Source organism: Falco biarmicus, chromosome 13 (assembly GCF_023638135.1).
Source record: "Falco biarmicus isolate bFalBia1 chromosome 13, bFalBia1.pri, whole genome shotgun sequence".
Classification (NCBI taxonomy): Eukaryota; Metazoa; Chordata; class Aves; order Falconiformes; family Falconidae; genus Falco; species Falco biarmicus.
The window spans coordinates 22591135-22604558 of record NC_079300.1 but is presented as its reverse complement, the minus strand read 5'-3'; the positions used below and the strand labels follow the sequence as shown (position 1 = coordinate 22604558).

Below are 13424 nucleotides of genomic sequence, written 5' to 3'. Positions count from 1 at the left end.
ACTGTGGTGTAATCAATTTTGTTCCTTCTCTTGAGTTTAAAAAAAAATACCATAAAAATTAATGCAAAAGGAAATTGATTGAGAAAATTATGGTTTCACTTGTATCCTATGCAAATAATTTTATTTTTAGTGGCTTGATTTAGGAAAAAAAAAAAAAAGAAAATTTATCACAGATTGTGCCATCTGGATAAATTGAGTTTGATGTATTCCTGTTGATAACATCCCTGTATTAACCGTTGCAGTGTGGTGTATTATCCAGAATTACAATTTATAAAATAAATACACTTTGTCTCTGTGCTCAGATTCTAAACAGATAGGTGCTAGGTTTGATATTACTTCAAAATAATGTTTTTACACTAATATATTTTGAAGATCTGTCCAAGAAGTTTAGTTACTGAATGATCTGAATGCTTTCATATCCTTACTATAATAGTTTTTAAAAAATCCATAGGATATAATTCCACACATTCTTGGCTTAAAATTCTACTCTGCTCCTGCAGAGTGCTGGGATCTTTTTTCACTCCGTGGATGCTGAAGGAGGGTGGGTTGTCTTACTAGTGTGGTGTGTTTTATGCAGTTACAGTTTGTTCACCCTATTCTCGCTTGACAAAGCATCGACAAGAATATAAAGATTGTTCGTGCTTTTTACTCTGGGCAGCATACTTTGTGCTAAATGCTATCTTTCAGCAGCTAAGTAAAGGCTCTGGGTAGCTCATTACATGTTTTTTACAACTGTCTGACAATTGTTAATCTGTAAGAAAACACAGAGCTGAAAAGAACTGTGCTAGTTTGTCAGATCTTGGCACCACAGTGTTTTCCACTCCTGGTTGGTGTGTTGGGTTTTTTTTGGGGGGGTTATTTTTGTTTGTTTGTTTGTTTGTTTTTTGTTTATTTGGCTTTATTCAGTTAATTCTAACAAACAAATACTGTATCTGGGGACTACTTTGTTAATGATTTACTTTTGGGTTGGGGGAGGGGCATTAATCTGAATTGTGAGTACTGCTTAAAAGTCTTAGATCTACCGTTAGGGAAGAACACATGGAGTTACAACCATTGTGTATCTGCCAGAAGCCATCATTACAGTGATGTCTGTTTTAAGGTGAATACTCTGTATATATTGACATTCACACCAACAGTATTGTGAATATTCATGGCTGTCTGCTGGACATTAGATGGCTTGTCCTACATCCGTCCCCATGTACTGTATTCTGCAACACATCATCCCCACGTACCATATATGTCTGTGCTGTCAGGGAGGGAAGTTGTAAAGCTTCCCAGCTGGATGTAGAGAATTTGATTTTAATCTCAGGGGTTCTTGAAATAACTGAAGAAATTTCATTAATGAATTCTAGAAAATAATGAAAGTTTCAAAACAGATAACTTCAAAATATTTTTATAGTTTTCTATGCAATATATTTAATCTAAAGAACTCTTATTGGCCTACTATAGTGAGTATTTTATGTGTATGTGATTTGACAGTGAACCTATTAGGACAATTTGGGTTGTAAAAATAATTTAAAGAGTATGAATCAGAACCCTGGCCTATATTAAATTAATCTTCATGTCTTTTTGATTAGTTTCTCATCATGTTGTTAATTATATATCATTTGCAGGAGCTTCCTCAGGTGCCATTGACCTGTTACCATCTCCCAGTGCAACAACTAACTGGACAGCTGGGCTTCTCATGGATAACAATGACATGATTTTTAAATTTGATGGAAAGCAAGGAGCCAAAATCCCAGATGGAATAGTCCCAAAGAATTTAACTGATCAATTCACCATCACTCTGTGGATGAAACATGGACCTAGTCCAGGATTAAGAGCTGAGAAAGAGACTATTCTGTGCAATTCTGACAAGACAGGTGAGTCTGTGTACTGAAAAAACGTTAGGCAAAGGGCATAACAAATTGAGCGGAGTGTTACCATCTCACCTGATTTAATTTGGTCTGAAAGAATAGTTAGTAGGTTCTGATGGCACCACTCTGAGCATTGCTGACTTGATAGCTTATTGAGGGGAGTGATGTCTACCTAAGTTTCATCTTAAAACGTTACCTAAGTTTCAAGCACTGGTTTTCTTCTTGGATAACCTCTTTGAACACATCTGTAGATTTTATGGGAATTAGTTGATAAAATAATTAAATGAGGTTTCATTTTTTTTTATGATTTATGTTGGGAAAATGGTTTTAAATCTTCATTGAAACTAGTTAGAATAAATACTGATTTGTATTTCATTTATTAGTTTGGATATAACATGAGCACAACTAATAGTGCATAATTCAGGAAGATGCTTACCATATGTGGCTTCCCCAAGAACCATGATGATCTATGATATTGAGAAAAGTCAGCTCTTTGGGGGTTTTTATTCAGTTGGGGTTTGTATTTTAGGTGTATGCTGATTTCAAACACAGTCACCTAAACAAAAGTGTTGATGATAGTTCATATTGATCCCTGCTTTCAGAGATGAACCGACATCACTATGCTCTGTACGTGCACAACTGCCGATTAGTATTTCTGTTGCGCAAAGACTTTGATCAGGCGGACACCTTTCGTCCTGCGGAGTTCCACTGGAAACTGGATCAGGTACCTGTGTTTTTTTCTTATCTGTAACCCATCCTTCTCTTCGTCTCCTTTAGAAATCATAGAGAACAAGCCAAATCACAGCATAATTGCTTTGGGAAATCAGAAGTCTATTGCAATTATGTTGCAACTTGTAACTGTTATGACTCTTAATTGGGATCCACATAAAAAGAGACAAATGAGTTAACTTGGTTGAGTCATTTTATACAGTAGCTCTTTAATTGAGTCATTTTAAACACTTAAGTAGAGGTTTATATCCTTCAGCAATGGATAAAGACATGACATTGCATATAGTTCCCTAAAAGTTTTCCCATTTATCATTAAACAACAACAACAAAAAATTTCTACATTATCAGCACAATGGAAGTGATGGAAACCTTTTCAATAAAGAGTATGCTGACACACAGAAAGCCATTTGTAATATACTGTAAATCTAATCTGCAGACTTTTACTTTCATCTGCTGTGCTGTATGTAATTTCTCCTTATTATGAAGAGTATTTTGCAAGGAAATTATTATTAAACAGATAAGAGTTACCTTTCATAGATTTATTAATTCTGAGCAGGATAAGGATCATTTGGATTGAAGCTAGACAGACCAGCAAAGTAGTATTTTCTCTAAACCGGTTTCTTCATGTCTTTCAGTCCGAACTATGATATTGAAGATGTAGATACAGGAATGGTTACTTTCCTAATTCACCTTCAAAAGGCATATAAAAAGATGATATTTGTCATGATTATCAGATGAATGTAGTAAGACACCTTGTGATGGTCATAGCACTTGCTTTCTTTTCCATTAACCACTTTGGAATCAGTATCTGCTGTGCTTGATAGACATCTTACAGTGTTTATAAAGGGGTAAATTTACATTAAATCATATTGAAGATTACAAGTTGAGTAACTGATATCACCTTGGATCATGCTGTTCTGAGTGCTGAAGATGAATTTGTATTTCTAAACTATATACTAAGCATCTAAATTAATGATAACACAAAGTTTAGGTTAAGTATTTTGACTTTGAAAGTTAAATGCAATCAACTTCTCTGCTATACATTTACAAAGAGAAAGGACCAATGTCCTCTCAATAAATGAAATGTGTGTGTAACTCTTGTAACTTAGCCATGACAAAATACTGGAAAAGTTACTGTCAAAGATAGTTTTCCATCCACAGGAGATGTATTTGATTATGTGAAAGAACTTTTTCATCTTTATTGCTCTGTACAGTTACTTTATTCTTACTCTACTTTCTCCACATCATTTCCATACTTTTAAAAAAATAGACAGGAAAAATGACATAAACTAGAAAGTACAAGACTGCATTATTTTTTTCTTTTACAAAAAGTAAGTGTATCCTGGACTATTGTTTTTTCACATCAGGCAAATTTTTGTGTGTGATTAGCATGGGAACTTGATTAGCATCCATGTTATTGATGAGCAACATATAGTCTTTATATTTCTCTTTTGACAGTATTATTTCCTTACAGGAAGCACTGCTCACCTCGGAGATCTACTTCTGGATAGTCTGTTGATTTTGGGAAAGGTGTATGAATTTGGGAGTGCATTGTTTCAACCAACATGCTAATAGTGTGTGTATCTAACTAGTTAAGTACAAGTGCTACTTTTTCTCTAATAAGGGATAAAGAATACCTTGGGCAAGTCTACAGATTCTGTCTGAAGTTAATAAACCTAGGAAAGCTGCACTAGCAAACAACTTCTCACGTCTTCAGCTGACACTTAAGTAGAATCCCAAATATCCATTGACAGGAACTCATTGCTTGTGATGTAAATCCTAGAGGAACCTAAATATTTCAACTAGGGACGACTGAATAAGTCCTTGGAGGTGTTTTGAGATTCTGTCAATTGTACTCTGAGTTGTTCGTGGAGAGAAGATATTTTGTTGAAGCCATCTCAGCAAGAGCATATACTAAAGGCAGTCCAAAGTAGTGCTTAATATGTTAACTCTTTTCATTTCTACTGTTTGGTTTTAAACTGTATATTTGTCTGCCAGTAATCGTTTGTGTAAACTAAAATATGCTCCCAGATTGTAGCACTACAGAAAAATTGAGCTGCATTTGGGCACTGAGGGGAGAACCTTCCCAGATACTAGTGAAAACTCCTACATGGTGGCAACTAGAGATAGAAAAGGGATTTTAAGTCACATCATTAATTTCCTTTCATTCAGCTACTGTCAGTTGATTTCGACAGTATATTTTCAACTGCTCTTTCTAGCTGAAAAAGAACATAATTTTAAAGTATATATGAAGTTTGTTATGGATTGTGTGACCAGACTTCCATTATGATTAATTTATATTGTCATGGTGATACTGTTCTAAGTTTGTCATGAAGGGACCTGGTAAAGGTTTCTTCTTTACCTCTTCTTCAGTGCTCCATCTGGCCTGTATGGTAGAGTAAATTAAAAGAAACTGAAAATAAAACATATGTGAATAACGGGCTGGTAAGGAATTTGCATGATTTTGAAGACAAGACCGTCAGAAATTTTCACTTCAAAGTAGTAAAATTATGCCAGCTTCTAACTGTTTACCTAGAGTGGTCTAACTTACAAAGCGCTGGGTATTTTAAAACCAAATCAAAATCAATTTAGCATTGCACTACAAACTCCTCTGGTTCTCAATATGAAGAGAAGTTAGGGCTAGATTTCCAAAGTAAATTGATTTCTCTAAACATTTCTGGAAATCCTACAGGTTGTTTATTTGTATGTTTAGATACTGCAATACCTCTGGAAATCTAACCTTCAAAACTGTTCATTCTGTAGCAGCATATCCTCAAATTTCTTGGTTTTTGAAGAAGAGCAAGGGAATTAAGCCGTACCTAACTGTTGTACAGTTTCTCACCATCTGCACCCCACTGTGATATGGGATGCTGTAGATCATATTGCATATATGACTCTGAAAGACAGTTCAGGGTCGGTACCAAGCACAGCCCTTGTAAAATGTGGTAGAGTACTTCATTGCTGAGCTTGCTTATGATTGCAACAACAATCCATAGCTTGTTTTTCTTGAGAGGAATCTGGTGACCTCGGAATAGGGTGAAACATAAACTGGTAAAACCATTTATCATTCTTAGTGCCGAGTAGTAAAATTTATTAAACCAGATCCTTTGGGCTTTTTCTGGCCCACAAGAGTACTCATTCTTTCAAGGCACTGACCAAGAATGTGAGCTTATTGTCATTCCAAACTTAATTTCATTCTCTAGATCTCTTTTCTGCGGCTGGTAGGTGTGGCACACATCTTAGTTGTGGGCTCCAATCTTGACTGACTACAAGGAGACCTGTAACATTTATATAGCTACACCCGAGCCATTCATGTGCAGCAAGTGTCTGAAACCTCCACGTAGTAGTGGCTGCCAAGTTAGCTCTGGGAAGATTGTGTCTTTAAGTTCATAGACCTAAGGATTTATTTTCAGTGTGGCTTTCAATGTCTTTAACCCTACTTGTTACATTAACCTTAGTGGAATTTGTTAGGCTAAATTTTACTTATTGTGCTGACATGACCCACGAGTGCTGGAACCCTGAGCATATGTGCCTTTAACTGCCAACATGAGTACTTCTGCAAAAGTGCTACTAATCAGAGGTAGCAGACTTTAAAGTGAAGGTATCCTTGTTACTTATAAGAAACACAGGAAGAAATTTATATGGTTTCATTTTTTCCTCTACTTTGATCCTTTTGGAAATTGACTATCTTACTTGTGAGAGAATCCATTAGTAATCTGGAAGAAAAGGTATGGAAAGAGCCATGTTAAAGAAAACCAGTGTCAAGTCTCTAATGCATAATGGGCAATAAAACTGCATGATTTTCCCAAACAACTGCAAAGATTCCAGGCTAGAGGTGGTTCCTTCCATTTACTTATTCCCATTTCCATGGAAGTGCAGGTGTTTCCTTTGATTCGGAATCATGACCTTTTTTTCCGAGTTTCCCATGCAAAGGTTTAAATTGAGTATCATGATGTGTTTGTCAACTTTTTTGTAATTTCTTTTCTCATGCTTAACTATAAGACACTCTTTAAACCTCAGGATCTACTACAAAATGCTTTGTCACCAGTCAGTAAAAGACACCTAAATCATCGTCTAATTGTCTCAAATGGGTAGAAACATAGGTGTGATTCTAAGTGAATGATTTAAGCAGCCAAATATAAATTTTGGCCATCTAAGAATAGCATGAAATATAAAAATTGTTTCTTTATTTTTCTTAGAAAGCTGTTGATTTATTTTAGGATTCACTTCTGTTGGGATGCTCATATGCCTATGCTCATTTTATGGATGTGTGACTGGTTTTAAGAAAATGATCAAATTGTACAGCCTCCTCTTGCACACAGGAAATAACTGCTTGTGGGATAGGCCTGGTAGGGGCTGGAGCTTTCTGAGCTCCACACAGCACAAAAGCACCCTTGGAGGCTTGGGAGTTGGTGAACTTCTTAACTCTGATCACATTCTCTTTCAGCCACTGGTGCCCTGTCCAGCCTTGTCAAATTCCTTGATGCAAGTATACCAGGACTGCAAAAGAGATCTCTTTATAATGAGGTCATGTGTATTAGAAATGGAGTTTTGTTGATATCAATGGGAAAATGTTCATTGATTTTAACAAGGGCAGAATTTCACCCTAGAGGTGTTTAAAAAAAAAAAATAATCAAATCTTCTGACTTCTTTTTCTTTCAGCGTTAAAGATATTTTCAAAAGCACTTCAGGGACCTCTCAGCAACTCTGTCGTAAAGGTTCGAAGTAGTGCCCCTTTCTGTCATTTTCATCTGCAGGAAAAACCTCTTTTGATCTTCAGAATTCCTGCTGTACAAAGTGACAATTCTTGTGTGTTACCGATTTCTGGTTAATACAGTGAGAAGCGTCTTCCACAATTTCTATCCGTTGTAACTGTTGTTTTCTGAGTTCACACAAAACCAAATCAAAATAATAGTTTGAATAATGAACCAAGGAATTCAAGCCTTTGGTGACTGTAGAAAACATAACATTAAATAGGACAATGCACAGTGTACTGTGCACTCTATTCATCATATAGATCACATTTATCATACTAATGTTGAGGATAGTCAAGCCAAGAGGTATTTTTCCTTCCTCTAAATCAACAGAATAGGAACATTTTTTTGAGTAGGAGAAGGGATCTTAGCCAGGGATGAACTTTTTTCCGCATACTTGCTTTTATTCACAATGGGAAATTATTTTCTTTTTTATACTTATGTTACTGTCCTGAAAATAGTATTCCAGCCCACAGGCAAAATTGGTATTGATCGTGTTAAAAAACAGGGAATGCACTGCATAATCTAGAGTCAGTCAGCAAAAAATAGATAAACATGCAGAAAGTTATTGTTTCTTTTCTAAGATGGAATAAATTGCTTTGAATAATATAAAATAAGCCTGCAGTGCTTTTCACTGTGGAAAAGCCCCAAACAATTACTTTCATAATAGGAGCTAGAGAAAGCGGTTTAAGTAAATCTGATGATGCGTTCTGTCTTTGTATGTGCATGTAGGTGCTGAAGGATCAAGGCAAGGCCTCCATTTGCATTTAACCACTTCACCAACCACACACAATAGGGTCTTCTACCTGCAGAAAGCAGTCTGGTCCAGTCAAGCCCTTCATTCCCATTTCCTTTTTAAAATAAGCTACTGTCCAAGAACGTGATAGAGCAGGAACTGGCTTTTGAAGAAATGTATGTTGTGTGATCAAAGGGCAAAATGAAGGGGATTTGGTGTCTGGAGCTTTTCTTAGTTAAATTAGTTATTTCCACTAAATTACGATGTTTATGAGTGAAAGTTGTTCTCATATGTTCTTATATGTGGGACTTCTAGAAAATTATTAGTTGTGTGCATCTAGTTTTGAGAAGACAGTCATTCACATTATAAAAGCTCTAAGTGGCCTCCTTCTTGAGAGACTCAGAGAAAGAAAATGAGTGAATGTTTATGAAAAGTACATAGTTTTCTCAGTCCTAGAGGGTTAAGGGTGCACAGAGGAGACAGGATGATGCAAACTTCCATCATCTCTGTGCACTGAATTTCACCTAGTTAAAAGACCTTCAGGCTTCTCAGTCCCATACTTTATAACATGATGCGCTATTGAAAATTAACTTTTATTTTTATGATGGGGTTTAGTTGTTCATTTTCACTTGAAGCACAAAATCATTTCTTATGCTCTTAATCACTTATTTTACAAATTGGTATGCAGACCTGCACTGCTCTATGCATGCATCTTTAATAACATTACAGAAAGAAGTAAGATGGGTGTTTTCCCACAAAGCCAGTAGGAGACAAATGATAAACGAGTCATGCTAATCCTGCAACAGAGATGAAATAATTCCAGGACTTAAAAAGTCTTTGCAGCATCCCTAGCACCCCACGTCTTGCATTATAGCCCTGTCTATTCTGGCACAGTTTATTTAACAGTTTCCATCTTTAAATGTTTATCTGATAAATTTTTACTCAGCATTTTGCTTCAAAAGAGCTTTTGGTAGCACAAGGATGAGTCAACAGTGCTGATAAACGCTGAAAATATGCTTTGAGATTCCATTTGAAGAAAGCTTGTTTAATATATATTTTTAATGCAACTGCAATATCACTGCTAATAACAAAATCCTGACAAGCAAATCACAGTGGCTGGCAAGAAATTGCTTTATGACATACAAAAATTCCTTTGGGCCAGCTCTGAAGTGCTCCCTATAAACTGGCCTGGGTTTGTGCATTTCTGAATTCTGCAGTCTAGTCCAGTGTTAAATGCAGTGACTGCTCTGTGCTTCTGTAAAACTGCTATGGCTGTTAAGAAGCAACCAAGCTGCCTGCAGAAAATATTTTGTAATTTATCTATTTGCATTTACTTGAAATTATTTGGACGTGTTTCTGTGTATTTGTATTCTGCATTTTGCAGTTTTCTCTTTTTTCTGACTGATAGTTTTATTACAATGGTATAAGATTTTCAGACCTGTTTGTGCTGGCCTATGAAAGTTCCCAGACTTTAGATGAACCAGGGCAACTCTTCTGAAAATGATACCTGCTATGTGTTGTCTTTCAACTCTGACATGAGAAACTGTTGTTAACATACATAGTTATGCTCCTTACCTAGGGAAGCTAGAAGTTAAACTGTTGCAACCAACAGGCCCCTTCAGACACTAAACCACCTATTTTTTGATCAAATTGAAGAGGAAGGAAAAAAAAAACCACACAAGAAAGAAATTCTATATAGAATGAAAAAGAATTTAAAACTTGCCGTAGTGCCATGAAATAATGAGTTTACGCTCTTAAAGCATACTGTGGGAAGGCCCCCAAATCAATTTAAATTCTTATGTAGAGAATATCTTGATACAGAATTATTAATATGCCTAAACAAGATGGATTAAAGTGTCTATTAACTTGTCTTGTTTATACAGTACTCTGGGAACTCTAGAAATATAAAGCCTAGAACAGAAATTCCCAATCAAGCTATGCATGTGAAGGTGAATAGTCACATTTGTACTGCTATTTGTCAGCTACTTCTAATATTATATTTCACATTGTCTCGGATTTATCACTTATGCTACCAGAGTTTTTACAAAACATGCACAAACAATTTTGAAAATTTTGCTGAAGAGCAAGAGCTGTTACTTGAGCCATTCCTAGGGCCCTTATGTTGTTTATTTTTCAAGAAGAGCAGGTTGGCTTTGGGATCATTCAGGCAGTGTCTGAAGCATTTCACTGATGTAGGACTGACATCTTTATCCTTTCCAGATGCAGTTTAGGAGATAAATAGTGTGTGTTATCAATAAATATAAATTAATTTATCTATGTGCATGCACTGTTTATTCCAACCTTGGTGTCGCAGTTTCTGGATGTCTGCAGTTCAGGAAGGAAAGTATGGTGGCGTTTTCCCATTGATTTACTTTCCGCATCTGGATAGTCTTTTGGCAACAGCAAAGCCTAGAAATGCATATGTTTAAACATGTGATGAACGCTTATGTAAAAATGCAAAACTGAGCAGCTTTCTAGTTATACAGTTAAAAAATAAGCACAGGGTACTACCTAACTGTAGTCATCAAGTGTTACTGAACTGACATGTTTGCTTGATGCAATTTAGCAACAAGAAAGGTGGATTATAATAGAATTATTTCATCATGAATGAACTATGGATCTAATTTACTAAGACACATTGAAGTTACAGTATGACAGCACAAAGACATGCTGCAGCTACAGTACATAATCAGGGCTTTCAGGTGCTTTATCTGTCAGTATGATTAAGTAATTTCATTATTTAAAGCTGTAATTAAGCCATCCATATTTTTGAAACCTATTGTGAAAATAACTATTACACATTACGAGTTTCAAGGCTACAAAAGCAGCTCACAGCTTGCATGCAAATTAGTTCACAAACTCTTCACTGCAGTATTGTCACAATGCAACAGTGGATATACATTGTAAAGAAAGGTTCTTATTTGAAAGCCAAATACCTTATTTTCTAATGCAGTTATTTTCTTGCACCCAATCAGACAAGAAAAAAAGTCCTTATTTTAGGATTTCTTTCATTGTGCTATGGGAATGCTAGATATGGCGTATAGGAGTTACACGAAGCTCAAAAATGATTACTAAAGTCCATTAGGCCACAGGGCATGTGGCTGGTTGTATGCCAGGCTGGCCACTATGTACGAAAGATTCCTCAGGGCATGCATTTCTCTGAGGTTAATAGAGTTTCTTCTTATTGAATAGAGGTTGGCAGACAGTAGGAAATAGGATGGTCTTATAGGGAAAACTTTTCTGGCCAATATCCAAAGCAGAATTAATGGCAAGAGGGAGTCGTTTGCACAGCTCAAGAACAGGTGCTGGTTTGAGAAGAGCGTAACATTAATAACTGGAAATTCTGGCAAATGAAATAAAATGGTAGATCACATTATGGTCAGATTCCAGTGAATTCAGTCTACTGTGCTTAGCAAACTGAATGGATATCTTCCTACTGTGTTGTTGTCTTTAAATCCAGTTTGTTATTAGATTTGGAACTGAAGCTTACAGAAATCAAATTATTTGCTACTGAAATGTGACTTAAAATGAAAGTAGAACTTATCTACTAATCTTCCTTTTTTATATTTTACCCATTAAATTTTATTTTCTTATAGTTATTATTCAGATTGTAGTGGATGTACTTGGTGCAGCCTTGGCAGAGAGAGATGAACTTTATGTGTCTTCTTAAAATGCCTTCTAGTCTTGTTATGTGTGACTCTCTAATTAATGACTAATATTTAAAAAAAAAAATATTGTGGTTGCTAATGGTTTAATAAAAGTGATATCAGTAATTTGTCCTGTGAAAGTGACCATATAAAAAACCTCCACACCTAAGACTGTAGGAGACGTTTAGCTATACTATAGATTTGTCAGTTCCCACTATACCACCTCCCTAGGTCATCAAATCCGATTTTTTTTTTATTTACAGAACTCTTGAGATATATTAAGAATGACTGTAGTGGGTAAACCAAATATTTGTTTTATATGATTTTGAAGCAAGATCAATTTCGCTTTTAACAAAGAGCTCTACTTTTTTGAGATATTGTCTATCTTAAGAGATAGAGTTAAAAAACACTTTCTGTAATCATCAGACTTTCATGACAATTGATATCTGTTAGCCATATTGAAATATTACAATATCAGTGGGCTTATATGCTGCAGAAAGTAAAAAAATTACTGAGGGCTACTTTAAGGATTGGCAAAGTTTATAAGCCAGCGTGTCTGCTGATGGAAATCTAATCTGCCCTCTTCGTCTCAATGCAACTGCTACTGCACTGGCTGAGAATATAAACCTTCATTTTCTTACCTTAGAAACATATGCTCTGTAACAGTAAAAAGAACATAATCAGCTTTTAAATAAGGTCAGGATAACTGTGCAGGTTGGTTTTGGGTTTTTTTTTTTCTTTTTTAATTCAGTGCCACCCATTAGAAATGAAGTCTTTAAGCTTTTCTTGGATTCATGAGCTTTGCCAGAGCATGACAGAGCCAGGATTACTTCAAAACTTAACATTAACCAGCATCTTGGCCCTGACTATGTTACAAATAATTATGAATCCATTTATATTTTAGTAGTATTATTAGTGCTGGCTGAAATTGGAAATCCTTATGAATAATTATGTGTCTTAAAAGCATTTCTTACTTTAGAATTCCATGTTCTTTGTAAGCAGGAAATGAACCCTACAGAAGCTTCATAGGCAGGTGAAAGCAGGATCCTTACTTGAATTTTTTCATTAGCAGAAATCGTTTTCCAATGAAACTGTAAGATTCTAAGTGCAACTTTAATGTTAAAAATTGTAACTTTATGGAATCATGATTTCAGGAAAATTGTGACATGCTTTAGTATTGTTATTGATAACTGTAATATTTTTATTAGGTTTTACTACTTTTTTTTGTAGTATTTGCATATTGAGGTCATAAGAATCCTATGTCAGCAACTAAATTTAAAGAAAACCAACCATCACTATCACATATCTATTACAAAAAGGTCTACTGTCATATTATAGCATACTTTCCAAGTTTTAAAGTAACCTCACAGCAGCCAGTTAAGTTCCTGTTCCTAATTTACTCATGCCTGCTCAAAAATGGACAAAAAACTGCAGGCTTGTAGCGTACAGATCTTCCAAGCCCTACACTAGTGCTCTTTCAAATGGACAGTTAATGGTGTTCGAGACACTGAAGAATTTTACTGCATTTTTTCAAGTAGTTAGTCAGAGTTCAGGGTCTTGCTAAGTTATTTTCCAATTTTACAATGATTGTTTTATTACAAATTCAGCCTTCTCCGATTCAATTTGTTTACTTCAATTAACCTGTGGACTCAAACTTGTTCAGAGCAATTTACTGTTGTTGTGTAACTGGATACACAGCCTG

The 13424-nt window shown here is 35.5% G+C and overlaps 1 protein-coding gene across 1 annotated transcript in view; it reads left to right on the top strand.

Moving 5' to 3' along the window:
• CLSTN2 (calsyntenin 2) overlaps positions 1 to 13424 on the top strand; it is a 389890-nt gene that overhangs the window by 318897 nt on the left and 57569 nt on the right. Inside the window, exons 7-8 of the mRNA XM_056359073.1 lie at positions 1614 to 1862; positions 2459 to 2580. Of these exons, the coding sequence (XP_056215048.1) occupies positions 1614 to 1862; positions 2459 to 2580 (371 nt within the window). The remainder of the gene's footprint in view (positions 1 to 1613; positions 1863 to 2458; positions 2581 to 13424) is intronic.